Source organism: Brachionichthys hirsutus, chromosome 22 (genome assembly GCF_040956055.1).
Source record: "Brachionichthys hirsutus isolate HB-005 chromosome 22, CSIRO-AGI_Bhir_v1, whole genome shotgun sequence".
In the NCBI taxonomy this organism is placed as follows: Eukaryota; Metazoa; Chordata; class Actinopteri; order Lophiiformes; family Brachionichthyidae; genus Brachionichthys; species Brachionichthys hirsutus.
In genome coordinates this window covers 2,180,817-2,203,104 of record NC_090918.1, presented here as the reverse complement: position 1 = coordinate 2,203,104, position 22,288 = coordinate 2,180,817, and the positions used below count along the sequence as shown (strand labels likewise).

The following is a 22,288-nucleotide window of genomic DNA, read 5'->3' as shown; positions in this document are numbered from 1 at the left end:
CTTCAGGTACTTGTGAAGTACTCTGCGAGTCGATCTGCAGTAACCTTCAGATACTTGTGAAGTACTCTGTCCGTGAGTCGATCTGCAGTAAGCTTCAGATACTTGTGAAGTACTCTGTCCGTGAGTCGATCTGCAGTAAAGATCAGATACTTGTGAAGTACTCTGTCCGTGACCTTTTTACATTTACTGTCACAACAAAGCAGTCGGAGTGAGTGTGTTCTCACCCTGCCATACCATAATATTATAAAACACACAACAGTAAACCTTGTTGGGATGTCGACAGTGTTTGTTTGTTTGTTTGTTTCTCTCTTCAGAAAATTGTTTTATGATTAACTAAAAGTTTAATTTATTTCATCACTCTAAGTCTGCAAGTGCAACGACTTGTTCCCTTTAAACAAATCGGATTAGGTAATCTGTTCACCTCCAGTTATCGCCATGGCAACATTCTAATTATTTTGCCTTTAAAAGTTGTGGTGAATCTGAACTTTCAGACGTCTGAAATTCTTCGACTGTCTGACTCCTCTAAGCGTGTAATGGTTTACTTAGTGTGTGTGCTTGTGTGTGCGTGTGTGTGTGTGTGCGCGTGTGTGTGTGCAGTAATCAGCCAGCCGGTACCTGCCTCAGCCTGGGGGGGTTAATATTGTCTGTTAGCGGGTTCTTAAGCCCGACAGGTCCAGAGTGATGAAATCCGTCTTTGTCATCTTTTTTTTTTTGTTTGTTTGTTCTAGGCGGAACAAGCAGGAAGGGTTCTAGAGCCTAAGCAGAGGGTCGGCTTTTCAGGAGGTTTCGTCATTTTGAGTTCTTATTATTGAAAGAATGATGTCACCGAAAATTGTTTTTTTTATTTTTTAGAAGTGCATTTAGCACTTGATGGATCCTCTGTAACGTTTCAAATCCTTACGTAACGTTCCATCTCGTCTGTTAATGAATGTTTATCTTATCCTATATTCAGTGTAAAAATCATTATAAGAAGTTCACATCGATCCAAGAGTAAGCGTTTTGTTTTGCACAAAGTCTTGGGTGCACACTAATATAAAAATACATAGAAGAAGAATTAAACATTGACTGGGAAATTCAAATGTAACCTCACCAAGTTCATTCCTACCATGTTCTTATTGGCTACCTTTGAGTGTCTGTCACACTCGTGCCCCGCCCCCTTTGACCTTTGAGGATTATGTTTGACCGTCTGCTGCCTATGGCTACAAAAGCTTCTGTGAACTCGTGTGTGTTCACGCATAGCCGTGTGTCCATCCACGCACACGCCTGATGAATATTCATGAGCCAACTCCAGTGAACTGAGACACAAAGCAAGACGAGCTGCAAGCCATCGGCCAGCTGCTGTCGTGTGATGCTGCATTAGCCTCTCTTTAGCGTTCGCACATGAAAGCCTTTCTGTGCGGAGTTTCCATGCCGATGTTCTATGTGTGTGTGTGTATGTGTGTGCGTGTGTGTGTTTAAACACTTGCCAATCAGGGTGACAGCCCGATATTCTCTGCGTCTTCCTGCCGACTCACCTTTGACCCAGGAAGCAGTTGGAGCTGTGATTGGTGACCCGGCTAAAATGTCCCTGTGCAGCCCGTTTAGCTGTCGCCATGACAGTGATGGACATGTCAGGCATCTCTAGAGGAAGAGAGCAGGAGGAAGCTGGAACGCTCAGTCAGCAGTGCATTTTCCTTGTTCCCACTCGTTCTTTCCTTCCTCTATTCCCACCCTGTTGCTTTTTTTTTTTTCTGTGATGACGTTCCAAAATGTCCACTTTGAAATCACAGCCTAATTGTTGTTACACTGAGAGCGCAGACAGATTCCAGGTATTTGTCTTGTCTTTCAATAAGCTTGTCTCCCAACCACAAATATCAAAGCTCCGTCCTGATCAGACAATAAAAGGGGAATACTCTCTAACAGCTAATCATATTAAACACGGGAATTCTGAATGGAATTATCCTCGTAAAGGAAATGAAATGAAATAGAAAACAGCAAGAAATCCAAAATGCCAGATGTGTTTTACTTGCAAACAGTGAAATGGTTAATAAGGGTGAACCCAGCCCGACAGCCAGAGAGTGATAGAATGAGTCGCATGTTGTGGCCTTTTAAAATGAAGCATCCATCCTTTCATTTTTATCCCTCCATCATTTCTGAGTGTCCCCTTTCGCTTTCCTGCTCCGGGCGGCCATTACTCACGAAGACAAACGGATGCTGAGAAACGCATCCGCTGAATGTCTTTTGTGTGTTTTTAAAGTAACTTCCTTTTTGTGTGTGTTTATGCATCGAGTTCTATAGAAAGCCCTGATGATGGACAATGAGGCTGTTCTTTAAGTGGACATACCATAATGCCCCCCCCCCCCCCACGGTTAGTCTAGATGAACAGGATGAAGTTTTTCATTTGCACACAGTCCTTCGACTAAAAGAAGAATTGTAGCTGTGTGTGTGTGTGTGTGTGTGTGTGTGTGTGTGTGTGTGTGTGTGTAGGTGTGTGTGTGTGTGTGCACGGTGCAGTGGGGTCCTTCAGAGGGCTGCAGTCCACTCGCATCTTCATCAAACCACATTCCTCCGCTGCTTAGTGTCAGTTGTGATTGAAGTTTTCTTTTGTCCAGATCATCGATTGCATTCAGAATAGCTTATTATAGTCTTTCTTATTATTATTATCTCACTTATTTCTCTTTGTTAGATACCAAAACACAATTTTCCACCAAAAAAAAAAAAGATTTTATCTAGAAAAGTAAATGTAGAAGAAAATACAATCTGTCTGCAGGCTCATCAATCATATGGACTCTTTCATCTTCATTCTAAATACTTCTAGGTACTGCAAGATCCAAAAATACTTCAGGGTGCTTGATGAGGTCAGGCGATGAGTCAGAGCTGGTAGCAGTGTGAAATACAGAGAAAACAGTCTTGTTGTTTCTTGCCCTTCTGTTTCTGCTGGCTGAGTCAGCCGGAGACGCTGTCTGGAAATAAAATAGAAATAAGAAGCGTGAGTGAGGGTTAGATTTGGAATAAGGAATCAGGCTTTTGTTGTTTGAGCAGTAATGATGCAGAGTGATCAGACGCATCTCCAGGGACTGATCTCATGGCTTAATGTCGAGAAGACTCACGTCAGGATGAGATTGATTTGCTGTCTTTCAGGAAAGATGAGATCATCAGCATGGCCTTGAGAGACTGACTCATCGGTTGTTTTAACGTTCACAGAATATCCCATAAAAATATATATGTTCAACATAAAAACAAATAAATAAGTGGTACAATTAAAGTATTTTTTCGGACTATAAGTCCCTCTGGAGTATAAGTCGCAGGGCTCGCCAAACTATGAAAAAGGTGTGACTTATAGTCTGGAAAATACGGTATAATGATATGTAATAAACATTGTGTAATGTATAGGAATATTTACATGATATTTTATATATATATATACAGTATTATATATATTATGTTATTTTTATTCACTCTTCATTCATTTATTCTGGAGCGTATCCCAGCTTGCTATGAGCGAGAGGCGGGGCCACATGGAGACAAACAACCATTCACACACACACACACTACGGACAATTTGTGGTCGCCAACTGAATTAATTTGCATATTTTTGGAGGTGGGAGGAAACCGGAGAACCCGGAGAAAACCTGGTTCTGTGAGGCGACAGCGCTACCACTCCGCCACCGTGCCGCCCTGTTATTTAGTTACACCAAAAAACATTTCCAAATGGAATAAAACCTTTTGCACCTTTTGAGTGTGAATGCAGATGATGTCAGAGCGTTGACGCGTGTTTGTGTGCAGGAGGAGCTCTGAATGTTACTCAGGCCTTCACTGGAATCACAGTAATGAGACTGAGAGCAGGAGCCTAACTGGATCGGTCACATGGGGGGAGGCTTACAAAGCCCCTGTGTGTGTGTGTGTGTGTGTGTGTGCTTCTTTCATTTACTATACAAGAAGAACATTAAGTATTATCAGTGTCAGTCTAAATACGCAACGAGCTGTTCACCTGTCCAGTTTTTTTTGTACGCAAGCCCCTGGAAGTATTCAGGTATTCGGGTATGCTTTCTGCACGAGTGTTTTTGTTCCCATTTTGGAAGCGGTGGAGTTAAGTTTCCTGGAGGAGCAGCCTGTGAGGAGCCAGCGTGCCCCTCCAGAAGGCGGATGACCTCGGTGAGACGCCACCACGATAAACGGCGGCCGGAGAGCGAAAGACCTGCCAGACCGTAACCGTAGCGACGGCCAGTCACACTAATCGGCCACGGGCGGGACGCGTTTGAATGTAAACGCATCCAGGAAATTGATGCATGTAATAATAATGATATAATAATCAGTGCATTAAACATTGTTGAGAGTGCAATGATGCAAGTTTTCATATCCCTCCAGCAAGATTACGCAAAAACTACCGGACAGAGTCGAATCCCTTTTTGACCATGGCGTCTGTTACCTGGTGGCGGAAGACGTTACACTACACCTTGTAATTCTCTTTCCCCTCCTCCCGGTGGGGGGGGGGGCTCCGGGGGGGCTCGTTGTGAGCGTGCAGACACCCTGGCATTAAACCCCAAGCATCACTGTGCTATTACTTGAGCATTAGTGCCTTTACAACACCGTAATAACAAGCCTCCAAAGCGATAAGAATAATTAATGCAGCAAAACCGTGCCAGTGAAGGTCATTCAGGGGTCGTAAACGTGTCTCGACTTGAGACTTGGGCTGGCATGAGATTGAGAATTGAGACGTTGCTTGAGCTCACAAAGGCTCGGCGATGCTATTTGGCAATGGGGCGTTGGGGAAACGTAAATGCATGGCGTGCAGGAAAAGATGCAAGGAATCGACTTCAAAGAGGTGAATCTCGTGCTTGAACTTCCACTGTGTGTGTGTGGGGGGGGGGGGTTGCCGTGGAACCACACGGAACAAGGGCTGGATGGGCATCGGTTCTAAACGCTCCTATAGTTCCTATGCAGGCTTGTTTCTCTCCTCTGCAGACTGAACATCCATCGACTCGTCATTATGCTGACGTCCATATTTAGTTACAGCTGCAATCTGCAGACGGGAACAATAACCCGGTGACCTTATGCCTTCGCCGTCAGCAGCGGTGAATGCCTTCATTGTTCCCCGGGATTACAGGAATGGCTCCCTGTCAGGTTCCAACGAGGTAGCCCAGAGGATTAGTGTCGATTCACTCCTGGAACCATCCTGCCATTAAATCCAGAGTCGGGCTCAGGTGACCTGAACGCTGCGTCACGTCACGTCCTCGCCTACAAAACAGCATCTACTGTGTGTGGGGTATTGCTTTTGTGATATTTAAAAGTGCTGCCGTTTTTAATATCTTTGTATTGGGAAAGTGTCAAATGACACAAACCCAGGAAAGCAAACAATTTGTTATTAGATCTTCATTCCTACACAGCCCAGAATCACAGATCAGGATGTCTTCAAGTGAGGAAAAGCGTGACAAAATAGTCCAATAGGGAAAACTAATTTGTCTAAACTTCGAGAGGAGAGCCACAGAGGAGCCGTTAAACCCAAGAAGGAATGTGAAATGTGTCGCTACTGCTGAGAGTTCTTGCTTTTGTTACTAAGAGTGAGAATAGCAGAGGAAAGTTCACAACACACATTGATTTTGCAGCGAATGTGATGCTCCTCTTGTACTTTATTGACAGATGGCCTTTAAATGGGGCGGGGGCGGACGGTCAGTCGTATTTAATGCTGAGAGCGGCAGTTTTCAGACCCGATCATTGATCACATTTTATTTCCTCTTATACCGATGCTAGTTAGTTTCTTATCTTAAATCTTTCCTGTTTCTGATGTTTTGCCGCATCCAGCCTGTAAACAGTTCCTTCAACTTGCATCCGATATCTCTAATATCTCCCCTCCGCCGGGCGGACAGTGAGTTCAGTTATGAGAGGGGGGGGGGGGGGGTTGCACGATGGAGGAAATGATGCAACAAATGTGTTTATTTGAGCTAAAGCAAACTCATTCCTTCATGAATTCCAGGGTGGTGCTGCTGACCCAGAGCGCTCCCTCTCTCCTCTGAACAGTTGGGTCACTGTGCTGTGTGATGGTGCTGGCACTGTCTGTCATTGAAACACACACACACACACACACACACACACACATTAAATCAAGTAAATAATAGTTTTCAACATAAATGCGCATTGATCCGGGTCGTATTACACTATTTTCGACGTATTTCCTCATCAAAGTGAACCCACTGCCCCCGAAGCCTCGGTTCGGTGTGAGGAAAATATAAATATTTAATAAATCGGGCTTGGCCAAACTCGATTGGCTGAAGTGCTGATCATAGCCTCGTGTTTTCATCGACTAAAACTAGACTCAAATGTTTTAACAAACTAAAATGAGACTAGAAGTGTACAAATCCAGAAATGAAGGAGGACTGGTGGCTTTGGCTCTACTCATTCTGGTTTCATGCTGTGCCCCCCCCCCCCCCCCCCCCTCACTCCAGGTTAATTGTGGACAACTAAAACTCACGCCTACACTCTTTCTGTCAACCAGGATTCGTCCTCAGCTGGCCAAGGAGAAGATCGAGGGCTGCCACATCTGCACGTTTGTGATGCCCGGGGAGCCGCAGGTGGTCCTGGGGAAGGACAAGGCCTTCACCTATGACCACGTGTTGGACATGGACGCCCAGCAGGAGAGCATCTACAGCCACTGTACCGAGAGCCTTATTGAAGGCTGCTTCGAGGGCTACAACGCCACCATCTTCGCCTACGGGCAGGTCGGTTAGCGTTTCTCGTGCAGCGATGCCTCTCTCCCATCGATGTGAGGTAGACAATGTGCTGCGGAAATAGCATCGGCGGGAGACTGGTGCCAAGGGACCGTCTGCAAATTGCAACAGTGAAGAGAGACACGACACAGATATTCAATAACTTCACATTAGACACTCTAGTGACACCAAAATCTAGATTTTTTTTTTGGGGGGGGGGGGGTGACGAACTATATCTTCAATCATCATAGCATGGCAAATAAATCTGAGCTAATGATTTCAAGAATTATTTCATAAAATAGCATACCTGTAGCAAAACATACTCGATACATTTTTACAAGTTTATAAAAAAATGACATTACCATAAAGGGGGTGTCTGAACATAGAGCGCCCCCCCCCCCGTTTCCTCTGGACACACGAGGCCAGTCGTTCCAAGTCTTTATGCTAGGCTAAGCTAACCAAGACTGGCATCAGTCTGTGAAACTGAAGCCTGGGGGCAAATAAGTGTATTCATTTCATGCAGAAGTTGGTAAATGTAGAAAAGGCCACGTGTGCAAACACACACACTCCTGTCCTGTCACTGTGTTTTTCAGAAGGTTTCGACCCCCCCCCCCCCTTTAGCCCCAGATGGTGTTTTATGTTTGAAGGATGTGGCAAAACCTCAAATTCATGATTAGAATGTACAGAAGACGTGAAATCTCACGAGGAGTTTTAGTCCTTCTTTGTAGGGCGCTGACTTTGTGCTCCCCCCCCCCCCCCCCATGTGCAGACGGGTTCGGGGAAGACGTACACTATGGGAACGGGCTTTGACGTCAACATCGGAGAGGACGAGCTGGGCATCGTTCCCCGGGCCGTCAACCACCTGTTCAGAGGGATTGAGCAGCGTCAGCAGGCTGCCACGGAGCAGGGCAGGCCTGTTCCCGAATTCAAGATCAATGCTCAGTTCCTAGAGGTAGAGAAACACACACACACACACACACACACACACACACACACCTGTATGTATCACAGGGCCAGAAATGCAGTTTCTTCTCAAATTAACTCTTTCAGTGACGGACATTTTTGCCCTATTTTTCAAGCCCGACAGAATATTTTGTACTATGACTATACCAAATCATAATCAGGTGTTTTTCCTACCATTTCTTTTTTTTTTTATTCTGGGGTTATTGGCCGTTGAAGACAGGCCGAATTCAATGTCAGGGTTGGCAGCGAATGTTTTGGGTTTTAGCATTGAAAGAGTTAAGCTGCATTTATTAGCAGTCGGTCCAAAACTCTGACCTCAAAGCATCCAGTCCACTCAAGGCCCCATTAGTTAGACGCAGACAGCAAGAGGTCAAAGGTCGCTGGGGGGGGGGGGGGGGGGGGTGTTGTGAGTGTAAGCGTCCAGACGGCCCTGCAGACATTAAGCTGTCATCAGTCTGTCGCTCCTGGATTTAGTCTGAACTGCCAGCGAGTGACGGCTAACAGCTGGCGAGGAGTCAAAGAGGACGATTCACGCAGCAGAGCTTCATCTCACGCTCCCACCAGTTGTACAACGAGGAGGTGCTGGACCTGTTCGACTCGACGCGAGACGCCGACGCCAGGAAGCAGAGATCCAGCATCAAAATCCACGAGGACGCAAACGGAGGCATCTACACCGTGGGGGTCGCCACGCGCACCGTCACCTCTGCGGCCGAGGTCAGTGCCCGATGGCGTTCCCATCATTCTGAGGTTTTGTTCCGCTAATCTCGCCACAGTTTTCACCTTCGGGAAAACGGATTGACTGCTATTTTAACACCGGTTTACCCGATTTCTTTGTCCTGCATATGTTTTTATTCCTCTTTCTTCTCCCCCAACAGATGATTCAGTGTCTGAAAACGGGCGCTCTGTCTCGCACCACCGCCAGCACCCAGATGAACGCCCAGAGTTCCCGCTCCCACGCCATCTTCACCATCCATCTGTGCCAAGTCCGCGTCTGCTCCCCAGATAACAACGTATGTGCCCCCCCCCCCCCCCCCCCCCACACACACACACACAGCACTGGGCCTCGGCTTGCTCTTACGCGTTGCAATGCAATGTTCCTCCACGTGTGTCCTCTGTGCTCTTCCCCTTTCAGGATAACGCAACAGACAACCGTTTAGCGAACAGCTCAGAGATCAATGAGTTCGAAACCCTCACAGCCAAGTTCCACTTTGTGGATCTGGCTGGTTCCGAGAGACTGAAGAGAACCGGAGCGACGGGAGACAGAGCTAAGGAGGGCATCTCCATCAACTGTGGGCTGGTGAGGAAAGCTGCTGTCTGAGTCTGTGGGGCCTCACAGCGTTCATTTGTATTGATGCAAAGCAAGAGAGCCCCCTTGTGGCCAGAAAATAAATAAACATCTTAGCGTTACGCCAACGTCATTCAGAATCCTCCTCTCTCATGCACAAATAAAATACTGTTGTTTTGTTTTTCTAATTCAGCTTAAGTGGTGACCTTGTGTTTAACCCCTGAATATCCCCAGCTCGCTCTGGGGAACGTCATCAGTGCCCTGGGAGACAGGAGTAAGCGCTCCACTCACGTGCCTTACAGAGACTCCAAACTGACCCGCTTGTTACAAGACTCGCTGGGGGGCAACAGGTTGGTGTGGATGGAGCTAAAAGTATAAAGCTAAAACAGTTGCACAATTAATGAGCATATTTGTTATGCAAACCAGGTTTTGTGCACTTTGATATTAGTGATTAAACTGCAGCTAGAAGTTTGAAAGTTTCACTCAGAATAGTATTAGAGTGAGGCTGCTTTGAATATTAAACCTTTATTACTAGGTAGAAATGCTTATCTGCACCTTTTAGAGTTTATTTTAATGACAAATTCTACTAAAATCAGCTCAAGTTAAAGGGAGAGGAAAAACAGGAGTGCTAATGGTGGTTCCTAAAACCGCTGGTGCTCATTGATGGAACAGTAATTATAAAAGAAAGAAAACAGGGATGAAAGACTATGACCAGAAAGGGCATAAAATAAACATCCGAGCCGCTGAGAAGTTAAAATGTTTCACTACTGGCTGCAGCCTTTAAAGTTTTCAACCCACGTGGAGTTTTAAAAAGTATTAAAATCATTTTTTTCTTGGAGTTACTTTAAGATTCAAACAAAAAATGTGTAAAGTGAAAAAAAGAAAAACGTTTCATACAAAACACACAGAAGCCTGGAAAATGCACTCTTTTTCTCGTTTCTCATTCTGCAAGTCAAACAGTGATGATTGCCTGCATCAGCCCATCGGACAGAGACTTCATGGAGACCTTGAACACGCTGAAGTACGCCAACAGAGCCCGGAACATTAAGAACAAGGTGGTGGTGAACCAGGACAGAGCAAGCCAGCAGATCAGCGCCCTGCGGACGGAGTTAGCGCGGCTACAGATGGAGCTGATGGAGTACAGGACGGTGAGGGGGCGGAGGGAGAGAAGAAGAATAGAGAAAACCGGTGCAGGAGATTCGAGCCGGAAACGTTAACCGCCCTGTGGGATCCTCAGGGGAAGCGCATGGTGGGTGAAGACGGCACGGAGGGCATCAACGACTTGGTGCATGAGAACTCCATGCTGCAGGCGGAGAACAGCAACCTGAGGGTGAGAGTGAAGGCCATGCAGGAGACCGTCGACGCCCAGAGAGCCAGGCTCACTCAGATCCTCAGTGACCAGGCCAACCAGGTCGTGGCGAGAGCAGGTGAGCGCTGGGATGGGACGGTCTGATCGGCATTCTAACTCGTGTAGTGAGGAGCAAAGAGACACGGACGTGCTCCGTTTCAATAAATGCATTGGATGTGGATTTGCTGTTGGCACAGATGTCAACTTGCTAGAATAAATGTTTTTTTAATTAGAATCGAATTGTATTTTTCTTGTTGTTTGAATGCTGGACTGAAGTACATATTTTTGAGGCTGAATATTGTACCCAGTAATCAGCCTCGAAATAATCTTGATGATATTTCATTCATCAATTGATTGTTGTTGCACCATGTGATCTGCATATATATTCCTCTTGAAAGGTGCTGTTTCACTGGATGATTCAGTGTTTCTTAAATTATATAACTAATAACAGAGTTCCAGGAGTCTGAACAAACACGACTCAAATCTACAGCCATTATAATTGCAGAATAAAATTTCAAATCTCTCATGTCTAAATGTTCATTTTCTTACAACCCACTGCTCCTGACAAGTCAACATTTAAAACTTTGCCTGTAGGTGAAGGCAGTGAAGAGATCGGGAACTTGATTCAGAACTACATCAAAGAAATTGAAGAGCTGAGGTATGAACTACGTAGATCATTTGTTGCCGCCGCCAAGGAGGTTATGCTTGTTTGTTTGTTTGTTAGCAGGATTATAGAAAAAAGACAACTGTGCATTCAATTCACTCACCAAAAAATCACAGCCATAAAAGGGGTCCGATACGAACTATCATGCAAAATGTCTCCTGGATCTGATCCGGAATGAGGTCAGGAAAAAATATTTATACGCCCCCCACCCCCTCCTCTCTCCCAGAGCTAAACTTCTTGAGAGTGAGGCCGTGAGTGAGCATCTCAGGAAGACCCTGTCCCGGGCCTCCACCCGCTCCTCGCTGTTCGCCGGCCCCGCCCCCTTCTCCCTTGCCTTCCCTGCTCCTGAGAAGGAGGCCAACGATGTCATCGAGATGGCCAAGAGAAACCTGGAGAAGCTCAGGAAGAAGGAGAAGAAGAAGAAGAGGAGGTATGGCGTGGGATTTGCGGCTCTGAAGTCACTTTGTGCGTTTGCTTCCTTCTTTGGCGGCACACCTTCACGAATACACCTGTGAGAGGCAGCTTTGGGTATATTCTGAACACATATCCTGTGTGGGAGTCTCTTACCTGACCTTCTCGCTGTCACTCGGTCTTCTAACATTCTTCTCCCGCTCCCGCCCCTCAACCTCCTCGCCTCCATCCTTCCATCCCTCTCTCTCTCTCTCTTTCTTTCTCTTGGAAGACTAAGGCGATATGAAGAGACTCACGACCACACGGCAGACGAGCACGCCAGGTTTGCAACATCCCATCCAGGATTGGGATCAAATCTGAAATTAGTTGAATTGCCAAGCATGCATTGAAATGCACCAAGTAATTGACTAAAACATTTCAGCTCACTCTCAACCACGGCCCAAACCTAAACGTCCCTTTCTCCTTTCCAGTGTAACTAAACTCTAACTTCTTCTGCAGCCGCGGGTGTTTTTTTTACACTCCCGGAGGGAAGCAGATATTTAACCGACTCTTACCTCTTCCCACTTAACCCTTTGTCTGGATCTGTTTTTCCCCCTCTTCAAGATGTTGATCGGATTCCAACGTAACCCATGTTTTATCCTTAACAGAAATTGGTTGCATGTTGTAGAATTCGGTCAACAAATCTTATTGGTGTGTAGAAATAAATCAGTGGATTGCAGCAAGCGTAACCTTGATCTCATCATTCATCCGTCTTTCCCATTGTCGTCGTCGCTGCTGCTTCCTCATGCAATCACAGTGAAACCATCCATTAGTCACTGATTCCACATCTGCTCCTATTCTGATCGAGTGATCAATCCGCATGCGTGTCTGATACCCATCCTTTGCTGACGCTATGACAACTGCCTCACAGTTCTTTTCTCCTTTCAGTGTTATCAAAGAGGACGTGCCGGACAATGAGCTGGAGCCGGCCGACGATGAGGCGGAGGTGGTGGGTGGACAGATCCTTATTTTCCTTTCCATAAAACACGAGTAGCCGGTGGGGGATCAATAATGGTATTGGGTGCATTTAAGAGGGGTCATTAATTTGATATTTTGTTTACTGAAAATAATATTGATAGTGGAGAATATATTACCGTAATATTCATATTCTTTCATTTGGGACAATTTTAATGATGATCACATACGATCAGAAAGTTAATGTTCCATGGACTTTTTTTCTGTGACGAACCCGGAAAGGGTTATTTGGTTATTATTTATTTTATTATTTTATTAATAGTGTTATTATTTATTTCCTGACTTTTTTTCTGTGATGAAAGGGTTATTTGGTTATTATTTATTTTATTAATAGTGTTATTATTTATTTCCTGACTTTTTTTCTGTGATGAAAGGGTTATTTGGTTATTATTTATTTTATTAATAGTGTTATTATTTATTTCCTGACTTTTTTTCTGCGATGAAAGGGTTATTTGGTGGCTGTCTGGAAAACAATAAATGTTTAGGCCCCCCTGCCATCATCAAACTTTTCCTGTACAAACTGACCCCGGCCCCCCCATCAGAGAAGGAAAAAGTTGTGTGGCCCTCACGGTAAAAAGGTTTGGGGACCCCTGCCTTAGAGCGTGTTCTTCTGATTGTCCATGTTCCAGGAGGGAAGCGACCACGAGGAAGGCGAAGACGCAGATGGAGAGGAGGAGGACTTTGACACGGCGGGAGATGAGACATCTGAGGACTCAGACTCCGAGGAGCTGGAAGAGAAAGGTAAAAAAAGGGTCATAGTTGGTAGCTAAATAGAAGTCGGGGATCTGACGGTGGGCTCCTGCACGGTAGAAAACGTCCAGGCCGACCTGGCCAACATCACCTGCGAGATCGCCATCAAGCAGAAGCTGATAGATGAGCTGGAGAACAGCCAGCGGCGCCTGCACACTCTCAAACAGCAGTACGAGCAGAAGCTGACGATGCTGCAGAACAAGATAAAGGACACCCAGCTGGAGCGGGACAAGGTGCTGCATAGCATGGGTAAGGCGCTCGACCCTGAAGCCGATGGGGCGACGCAAAGCTCGGCTGCCACCGTTGTCTCCCTCTCCTCCAGGCTCACTGGAGTCGGGCACTGAGGAAAAGGCCAAGAGGGTCAAAGTGGAGTACGAGAGGAAGCTGAGTTCCATGAACAAAGAGCTGCAGAAGCTCCAGTCGGCTCAGAAGGAGCACGGCCGCCTGCTGAAGAACCAGTCGCAGTACGAGAAGCAGCTCAGGAAGCTCCAGCTGGATGTGACTGACATGAAGAAAACCAAGGTAAAACGATTCCATTTTCATCTCCTCCTTTCACACTCGCGTTCCTGGCTCAGGAGTTTCTTCTGCTGCCTTTTGAATGCCCCCCCCCCCAGGTGGCGCTGATGCGCCAGATGAAGGAGCAGCAGGAGAGGAACCGAGTCGCCGAGTGCAGGAGGAACCGGGAGATTGCGTCTCTGAAGAAAGACCAGCGGAGAGCCGAGGTAGACGAGAGGGAATGGACGCCGAGTTCATCTCGACATAATATCTGATTGCATCTAAAAAAAAAAAAAACATTTATCCCTTATTTGCCAACCCATCTCCTCCCTGCTTGGAGAGCACATGACATTCATTTCTTATTCCAGCACCAGCTGAAGCAGATGGAGGCCCAGAAACGCCAGCAGGAGCTCATCCTCCGCAGAAAGAACGACGAGGTGAGGCACGACCTCACGGGAGGAGTCTGCCTTTGTTCCGCTCTCGTGTGCTCAGTCTAAAATCGCTCTCGTCTGAGCTGCATCAGGTGACGGCTCTGAGGCGGCAGGTGAGGCCCGTGTCCGGGAAGGTGAGCAGGAAGGTGAGCGTTCCCGAACCTCTCCAGGAGACTCCGCAGAGGGCCGCCGCCGCCGCCACGGGAAGGACGCACGCCTCCGGAGCGTCCCCGAGCAACGGAGCCAGGTGCGGCGTCTCGTCGAGGTGAGGGGGAGGTGGGCTTTAACAAAGTCTCACACGGCGACGCGTCTCTGCTCAGGAGCTCCCCAGGCCGGGTGGAGAGGGTCTACTTCAGCAGGTCAGCCAGGGTCAAGTGGCAATCGCTGGAGCGACGCATCACAGACATCACCATGCAGAGGATGACCATCTCTAACATGGAGACGGACATGAACCGGCTGCTGAAGGTGAGGCGGCGTGTGATCGGATAAAACAAGCAAGGAAATGTGAATTTACCACCCATTCATTCTCAACCCCCCCCCCCTCCAGCAACGGGAGGAGCTCACTAGGAGGAGAGAGCGGGTGTCCAGAAAGAGGCAGAAGATGGCGACCGAGGGGGCAGACGCCGACCGCTCCCTGGCCTCCCTGAGCGAGGAGCTGGAGTCTCTCGGCGCCAACATCGACTACATCAACGACGGCATCGCCGACTGTCAGGCCAGCATCATGCAGATGGAAGAAGCTAAGGTGACGTGTTTAACGAACGAAGGTGCACGGAGGGATCGTCTGGAAATGAGTTTTAAAGAGCTCAGTCTTTGTGGCAGACAGGGAGGTGCCCCCCCCCCCCTCCTCATTTACTAGTTTATGTGGCCCTTGTGGAATAAACAAATAATAGCAAAGGTCACTGACAGCTCCAGAGATCCCATTTTACTTTTCTTTTTTTTAATCACAAAATAAGCATCAGGGGCTCATTAGTCAGCTCAACACCAACACCGGGTCGGTGAATAATGCCTTTATCGTCATTATTCTTTAGGAGGAAGGAGACACGGTGGACGTGGCCGCAGTGATCAGTTCATGCAATTTATCAGAGGCCCGCTTCCTCCTGGACCATTTCATGACACTGGCCATCAATAAGGTAACTTCCTATCCGTTCTGCCTTCATGCTATTCACATCATAGGATTGGCTTCTTCTTCTTTTTTGCACTGATAATGGTAAAATCTAATCCATTATCCGTATTTTGTATATTTTAACCCAGTGAGGCTAATTGTTGATCAATGCAGAGTAATAATTATCGTCATGTAAACTCAAAGTACATCAAACGCAACATCTCAGTCAGTCACAAAACTTGCACACTTCTTGTCTGTTCATTGTGATCTTTTCTCATGGAGCCACACCTCCTTTTATAAGAATTATAATGTAATAATGCAATATAATTAACTTTTCCTGAGTCATTAAATGGAGCAACGTGATTACATTGTGTTTAGTTTGCTGAGACGGGATTAGATTTGCAGAAACCTAATTGGTCCAGACCAGTGAGGAACATTCAGCCCACGAGCAAAGACCAAATGAATAAGTGGAATTAATTACAACGCAAATAAAAGCAGCAGCAGCAGCAGCACTGGGCTGTTTCGTCTGCACGGGGGGGGGGGGGCACAGTTAACGAACAGAACTTCCTGCCGTGTGGCCGTCATCAGGGCCTGCAGGCGTCGCAGAAGGACTCGCAGCTGAAGGTGATGGAGGGCAGGCTGAAGCAGACGGAGATCAACAGCGCCACTCAGAACCAGCTGCTGTTCCACATGCTGAAGGAGAAAGCTGAGATCAACCCGGAGCTGGACGCCCTGCTGGGCGGCGCCCTGCAAGGTGGGGTGGGGGGGGGGGGGTTATACGGTGAATCCAGACCGCTGAATGATTTATTCATCACAAATGCTACAAATCCAATGAAACAAAAGAAAAATCCAAGCCTGTAAAATAAACAATCATCTTTTCTCGTGTTTGGGTTTGAACCAAATGTCTTGTTTGGTGTTTGTTGTGTGGGTGCGGGTTACCTGTCACCAGGTGAGCAGGAGTTGCATAGCAACGTGGCTGTATTGGGTATTAGTGTGGTACATGCGCATGAGAAGATTTACACAAAATGCATCTCCGTTTGAAGGTAAATGTGTAATTTAACAGAAAGTACACCATGACTCAGAAAGTAGTGTAGTTTACACTCTCGTCTATAATGGATTAAGTGTATTTGTGATATTTTTAAAACTACATCCAGATATCTTGCAGCGTGCATAAACTCGTCCTTTTAAAAGCATAACCAGGAGGAGTAAATCCTCATGGAAGCGCACAAACGTCTCACGAAAGCTGAACGCGTGGCAGCAGATTCCAAAACTCAAGTGTGTTCGTCCTTTACGCGGGGCAAATATTATTCTCCACGAGTGACCCCATTGTCTGGAGCTAAACCTGGCGACCCCCTGACCTTACTATTAACTGCTTGGCTTCGAGTGTGGTAACAGATCAAAGGTCTTGTGCTTTGTTCTGTACATTAATGGCAATCTGTCACGCGACAGAGAACGGCGATGACAGCAGCAGCGACGAGTCCAGCCCTAGTCCGGCCACGGAGGGCAGGTAAATGCACCTTTGACCTTTCGGCATGGCAGCAACTATCAGACATGCTTGTATGCTATACTCAGCGGAAAGCTTTGACTCCGTTCCAGCTCTCTGGCGTCAGACCTAATGAAGTTATGCGGTGAATCCAGACCGAGAAGTAAGGTACGGCTTTCTGAGCATCGGCTATTCCGATGCAAGTGTCAGCAGGACGTACGCAGGCCTTGGAATAACAACCGTCTGGTCATAACTGGTGTGTTTGCTCAGGCTCGCCGGCGGACTGCCACCCAGATGGAGCTGCTGTACGCGAGCAGTGGGGATCCCTCCTGTGAGCCCCCCACTGGAGACTTCTCCAACCCCCTGCAGACCCCCCCGGAGCACCTAGGAGGCCCAGGCGACATGCAGGGCTACGCGTTTGCTCAAACCCCTGTCTCTCCACCTGTTCTGTCACCCAGGCCGGCTAGCACGTAAGCACCGGAAACGGGCAGATGCGGCTCTGCCTGTTTCTAAAATGTTGAATATTCGAGAGACCCCCCCCCCCCCCCCCCGCTTGCATCGCTTTTTACTCTGTAGATCTGGATCCAGGTCGCCTACAGGGACCGAGAGGAGGCTACTGGAGCGGTCGCCCCTCAGCCGACGGAGGGCGCAAGAGAGAGGGCCCACGGCGACACACATCCCAGCCCCCACAAGCATAGCTTTGCTTAGCGCAGGGGAGGCTAAACCCAAAGGCGCCGGCTACAAATCACTGTGAGAGCAAAGGCCGACAATAATGACGCTTCACGTGTTCCTTCAAACTGTAAAATGTCCAGGAGTCCTTTGAGCTGGAAGGATTTTAAATATGCGGGTGCTTTTTGGAAATTATAACAGCACTCAGAGAAAGTGCACAATATCCCAGTTTGGTAATCAAATAAGCAGTTAAAAGTTATTTTCTTATTCGTTTTACTTAGTGAGCCTTTCCTAAGCCCGTAATAATTGTGTTTTTATTTCCTATTCTATCGAGGTTGGAGGAGTCGCCCGTATTTGAAGGACGCCGGTACTAATCCTATCCCATCTCTTAATTCATCCTGTCGCTGCTATTTAAACGCTTCTCTAAAAACAAACATCTATCTTTATAATTGCAGAGGCGTAATCAACCCTGCGCCGGCCCCTAAAACAAACCCCGGGGCCCGACTTCGGTGCGTCTACGTAGCCGAGGGCCACACCAAACCTGTTCTCTGCGTCGACGCCACGGACGATCTGCTCTTCACGGGATCCAAAGGTAAAAAAAAAAAAAAAACACCATCAACATTTTACTGAAGGGAAGAGGTTTTTTTTATTTTTTTATTTATTTGCTTCATGTCTGCGATTTCAGACCGAACATGCAAAGTCTGGAATTTGGTGACGGGTCAGGAGATCATGTCTCTCGGGGATCATCCCAGCAGCGTCGTGTCGGTCAGGTGCAGTACACAGCAATAGTACTACATAAAATACAGCATGGTAGTAGCGTTACATTATAGTACAAGAGGAGCCTTTGAATGCTCTTCGTGTATTTTAGGTACACCTCTAGCCTTGTCTTCACTGTCTCCACTGCTTACATCAAAGTGTGGGACATAAGAGACTCGGCCAAATGCGTCCGCGTGCTCACGTGAGTTCACGCCCGACTTGCTCCGGGATCTCCGCCTCTTCACGTTGCCTACGAGCGCTGATGACTTTGTGTTTTGATGCCAGGTCATCGGGTCAGTCGGGTTCAGGAGAGGCCAGGGGTTTGTCCATCCCGCCGGGAGAGAGTCAGATCAACCAGATCGCCCTCAACCCCCCCGGCTCCTTCCTCTACGCTGCTGCGGGCAACGCCGTACGCATGTGGGACCTCCGCAAGTACGTTCGCGGTTTGGTTATTTTTTTAAGTTTTGCAATCCTTTCAAGGGAGCAGGATTTATCTCTGCTGCTTTTCTTTCTTTCTTTCTTTCTTTCTTCTCTAGGTTTGCATCCACCGGGAAGCTGACTGGGCATTTAGGGCCTGTCATGTGCCTCACTGTCGATCGATTGGGAAACACACAGGATGTTGTCCTCACAGGCTCCAAAGACCATCATGTCAAAGTAGGACACACACACACCTGTAACTATATCCCCAGTTTAGTGAGTATCCAATAAACTGCGCAAGAATGAGACGTGTGCTTCTTTAGATGTTTGAGGTGGCCGAGGGCACTCAGGGCAGCGTCGCCTCCCACCACACTTTTGGACCCGCCCACCAGGACGCCGTGGAGTCTCTGGCTGTGCACGGAGATGCTTTCTACAGCGGCTCCAGAGACTGCTGCGTCAAGAAATGGGATTTGACCGGCAAAACGTTGCAACAGGTGCACATCCTTTCCTAATAATCTGGAGCCAGACGCTTTTCTCTCGAGGTTAGTTTGCCTCAAACGAAGAATAACCTCCAGCGGCTGTGTCTCCCAGCAATCTGCCAGCGCCCACTCGGGCTGGGTCAGCGCCCTGGGCCTGGTGCCGGGCTCGTCGATGCTGCTCAGCGGATGCAGGGGAGGGCTGCTGCGCCTCTGGCACGCCGACTCACTTGCGCCCCTCGGCGAGGTCCGGGGGCACGACAGTCCAATCACCGGCCTCGCCACCAACAGCAGCCAACTGTTCACTGCCTCAGAGTCAGTATACAAAGCGTGCTCATCCCAATGCCGTTGCTTTAAAGCATCGATGCCCTCTCAACAGTCCTGAGTATTTCCCTGTGTGTGTTTTTTTTTGGCAGTGACACAACAGTCAAGATTTGGGAAGCCAACCGGTCTCTGGAGGAAGGAGCCCCCTGATTCCCCATTTCCACAGGCCTGAACCTGACCCATCGTCCACCCAATCAGAGTGAATTATATGTGCGGCAGCTACACCCATGATGACGTGTCAGATCGGAGCCCTGAAGGCTGGGATCGACGGCACTGATGGGAATCATTGTCAGGGAAGTCTGGTGAGACGGGACTGAGAGCTGAGCGTCCTTTATTTCAGACTGCAGGTGGAGGTGGATCAGAACAGAACCTCTCCAGGTCTCCAGCTGCAGCCCCACAAACTACAGAGCAGCTGCAGTGGACGACATCTCTCACAGTGAAATCAGCAAAATCAATCTAAGAATACAGACCTCTGAATACCTTCTATGCATAGTGTGGAAAAAAAAAAGTTGCTTTGATTGGAGCAAGATTTGAAGTGTGAGTCTGTCCTGAGTGGACATGTTGTGTCTTTGCTCTGCAGGTTTGTGTTTGCGTGCGCGCTCTGTAACCAAATGGACCCCCCCCCCCACCTCCTCCAAACCGCCAGCATCTCAGAGAGACCCCCAAATAAAGCACGCGTCCTCTTTTGACACTCCACCTCACCTTGCATGTTCCTCCTCCTCATTCATTCATCATCAATTCCACATCAAATCACTTGAATTAGTGTCAGACAGCAGATACCGCTAGATCAATCTATCTTTTAGCATGATTGGGGTTTATATTTATTTACCCCGTTGTGATTTAGTTACTCCTTTGTGACATCAAAACCTCAAATGCACCCATTTTTACACGAGGAACATAATTAAAACAAATGGAGAAATTACTTTTTACAGCTAGCCTGAACTAGCAAGCATTTTTCTGCATTTTATTTTATTAAATATGTTGTTGGTGGTATAATTGTTTCGTTGACAGTATATATATATATATATATTGTGTCTTTGTTCAGCAGCCTGTCCTGGACTTAAGCCCTGCTTTCACCTGTACAGTGACTTTTGCCTCCAGGCAAAGTGGCGCTCACACAGCTTTAAAGGAACAGTTCACCAAAAGTTCACTGCCTATTCATTCCTTCTGTCAATGTAAAGTAAAGATAAAAAAAAAAGAAGCTACAGCAAAATAACATTACACAATTGGTCCGAATAAAGGAAGAGGCTGGAGAATGTATTTTTTTAATTGTAAAAAATGAAATTAAAATAAATAAACCTCCATCCTTGTGGACGAGGAAATTCACCTGACACTGAGGTAGAGTAAAATGCAATCGGTTTTTTTGCGAACTGTTCTTTTAATAGCTCTAATAATGATGTGCTGATAACACTAAGAGCAGCTGGTCTGGTTTCAGTATTTTCTCAATGACATATTAACAGTTTCCAAACATTTATAGCCTTAAGTGGTGTACTTAAGGCGCTAAATGTGGTTTGTGGCTTTACTTGCACTACAAGACTTTCATCTCAGACAAAAAAGTACTGAAGCAAATATTTCTAACATCCAGGAGTTTGGTTCTCCCAGTGAAAAAACTGAATATTTTGTTTCTCAAGCTGTCCACCAGCTCTCAGTGAGCCTTCGGCTGCGTTGCTATGAATCCTTTATGTTTATGAAATCCAGAACCTTGTCATCCCTCAGTCATAGAATATGACCTGTGAGAGCATCTGTTCCTGAAATGTGTGAGTTTTTCCCAATCCAGATGTTGTGATATTTCATTCTTGCTGCTGTCTTAGTGTCTGTAAGCTGCACAGCTGCTGCAGTTTACCGCATGAAACAACATTCAGTCTTTTACATGTGTGTGTGAAATGCTACTATTTATTTATTTATTAGTTAATTTTTGACTTTGCTGTCTTCCTTATCAGCGATTTTGACGTCTTATCCATCAAATGCATCCGATATAATCGCGCCGTCATGGAAGGACGGCGGGGATCAGGTGGGATGTGATCAGAGGTGTGTTATCAGTGCCTGTAAGAAATCCCAAGCTGTGAGTACCGACTGTAAAATTGCTATTTGGAAAATGTGTTATGGTGAACTCCTTGAATCGTGATTATCTTTTAAACTTAATGACAAGCACTTGCTGCTGGATTGGAAACTAGAGGTAGGGACATTGCTTGCATTGCTAGAGGCAATGGGGAATAAACTAATTGCACTGAAAAATGAAATATCTACAAGATAGAATCTGCTGTTTCTATTTGACTCAGCTTAATTAAATCCAGTGTTTATGCTCCATTGGCTTGCACAATAAAATAAAATAAATAACGTGGGCTGTAATTATTCCCAGATGATAATAATCATCTTAATTATCCTAATTGTATCTTTTTTTTATTTTTGATGTAAATGCTCTGGTGTGTATACACGACTTATTGTCTTCCTGCTGATTTTCTTGTGTACCTTTTTGAATTGATTGAAAGATGAGATGTAGTGTTACAATAAATGTTCAAATAAAAAATGGTTCAGTTTTTTTCTGATCGTGCATTAATGCGTCGCGGCCGCATGGTGGCAGTAATGTGTAATCACAAGTCACATTTAAAATCGATGGCAACTGAAATTATTTCTATGGTAAATAAATAAAAATGTAACAATCAACGGATAAAAGCCTCGACTGGCATTTTGACTATTTATTTTTGTTCAAATAAAGATTAAAGGAGAGCTGTAACCAAAGAAATCTCATCACAACAATGTCGCACTATTAATGTATTGTACATAAGCGCCTAAACGGTCCACACTCAGTCCTCAGTTATCTACAGCTGTATAGAGCCCCATTTTAATTTAACAAGTCAGAAATATTGTATTATCTGATCTGCCCTGGCACAGACGGAGCTGGAGAGAAAAAATAAAGAAATTATCAAGAAAGTTAATAAGTGGAAATATATATATATATATTGTAAAATATAAAATCTCTAACTTTCTCTCCAATAGAATCTCTACTCTAGCAACAT

At 46.4% G+C, this 22,288-nt stretch overlaps 1 protein-coding gene across 1 annotated transcript in view; it reads left to right on the top strand.

The window, feature by feature from the left end:
- Window positions 1-19,421, top strand: part of LOC137911056 (kinesin-like protein KIF21A) — a 19,921-nt gene extending 500 nt beyond the window's left edge. The window contains exons 2-37 of the mRNA XM_068755477.1: window positions 6,473-6,695; window positions 7,453-7,635; window positions 8,211-8,360; window positions 8,522-8,656; window positions 8,779-8,943; window positions 9,166-9,281; window positions 9,884-10,079; window positions 10,169-10,358; window positions 10,874-10,937; window positions 11,170-11,373; window positions 11,626-11,676; window positions 12,282-12,342; window positions 12,998-13,109; window positions 13,179-13,367; window positions 13,441-13,640; window positions 13,733-13,840; window positions 13,982-14,050; window positions 14,137-14,291; window positions 14,365-14,509; window positions 14,592-14,786; window positions 15,073-15,174; window positions 15,735-15,898; window positions 16,073-16,095; window positions 16,596-16,653; window positions 16,743-16,797; window positions 16,900-17,099; window positions 17,206-17,379; window positions 17,633-17,665; window positions 17,754-17,890; window positions 17,984-18,068; window positions 18,167-18,256; window positions 18,340-18,486; window positions 18,591-18,708; window positions 18,795-18,965; window positions 19,063-19,262; window positions 19,364-19,421. Coding sequence (XP_068611578.1) covers window positions 6,473-6,695; window positions 7,453-7,635; window positions 8,211-8,360; window positions 8,522-8,656; window positions 8,779-8,943; window positions 9,166-9,281; window positions 9,884-10,079; window positions 10,169-10,358; window positions 10,874-10,937; window positions 11,170-11,373; window positions 11,626-11,676; window positions 12,282-12,342; window positions 12,998-13,109; window positions 13,179-13,367; window positions 13,441-13,640; window positions 13,733-13,840; window positions 13,982-14,050; window positions 14,137-14,291; window positions 14,365-14,509; window positions 14,592-14,786; window positions 15,073-15,174; window positions 15,735-15,898; window positions 16,073-16,095; window positions 16,596-16,653; window positions 16,743-16,797; window positions 16,900-17,099; window positions 17,206-17,379; window positions 17,633-17,665; window positions 17,754-17,890; window positions 17,984-18,068; window positions 18,167-18,256; window positions 18,340-18,486; window positions 18,591-18,708; window positions 18,795-18,965; window positions 19,063-19,262; window positions 19,364-19,421 — 4,726 coding nt within the window. The remainder of the gene's footprint in view (window positions 1-6,472; window positions 6,696-7,452; window positions 7,636-8,210; window positions 8,361-8,521; window positions 8,657-8,778; window positions 8,944-9,165; window positions 9,282-9,883; window positions 10,080-10,168; window positions 10,359-10,873; window positions 10,938-11,169; window positions 11,374-11,625; window positions 11,677-12,281; window positions 12,343-12,997; window positions 13,110-13,178; window positions 13,368-13,440; window positions 13,641-13,732; window positions 13,841-13,981; window positions 14,051-14,136; window positions 14,292-14,364; window positions 14,510-14,591; window positions 14,787-15,072; window positions 15,175-15,734; window positions 15,899-16,072; window positions 16,096-16,595; window positions 16,654-16,742; window positions 16,798-16,899; window positions 17,100-17,205; window positions 17,380-17,632; window positions 17,666-17,753; window positions 17,891-17,983; window positions 18,069-18,166; window positions 18,257-18,339; window positions 18,487-18,590; window positions 18,709-18,794; window positions 18,966-19,062; window positions 19,263-19,363) is intronic.
- Window positions 19,422-22,288: the final 2,867 nt, after the last annotated feature.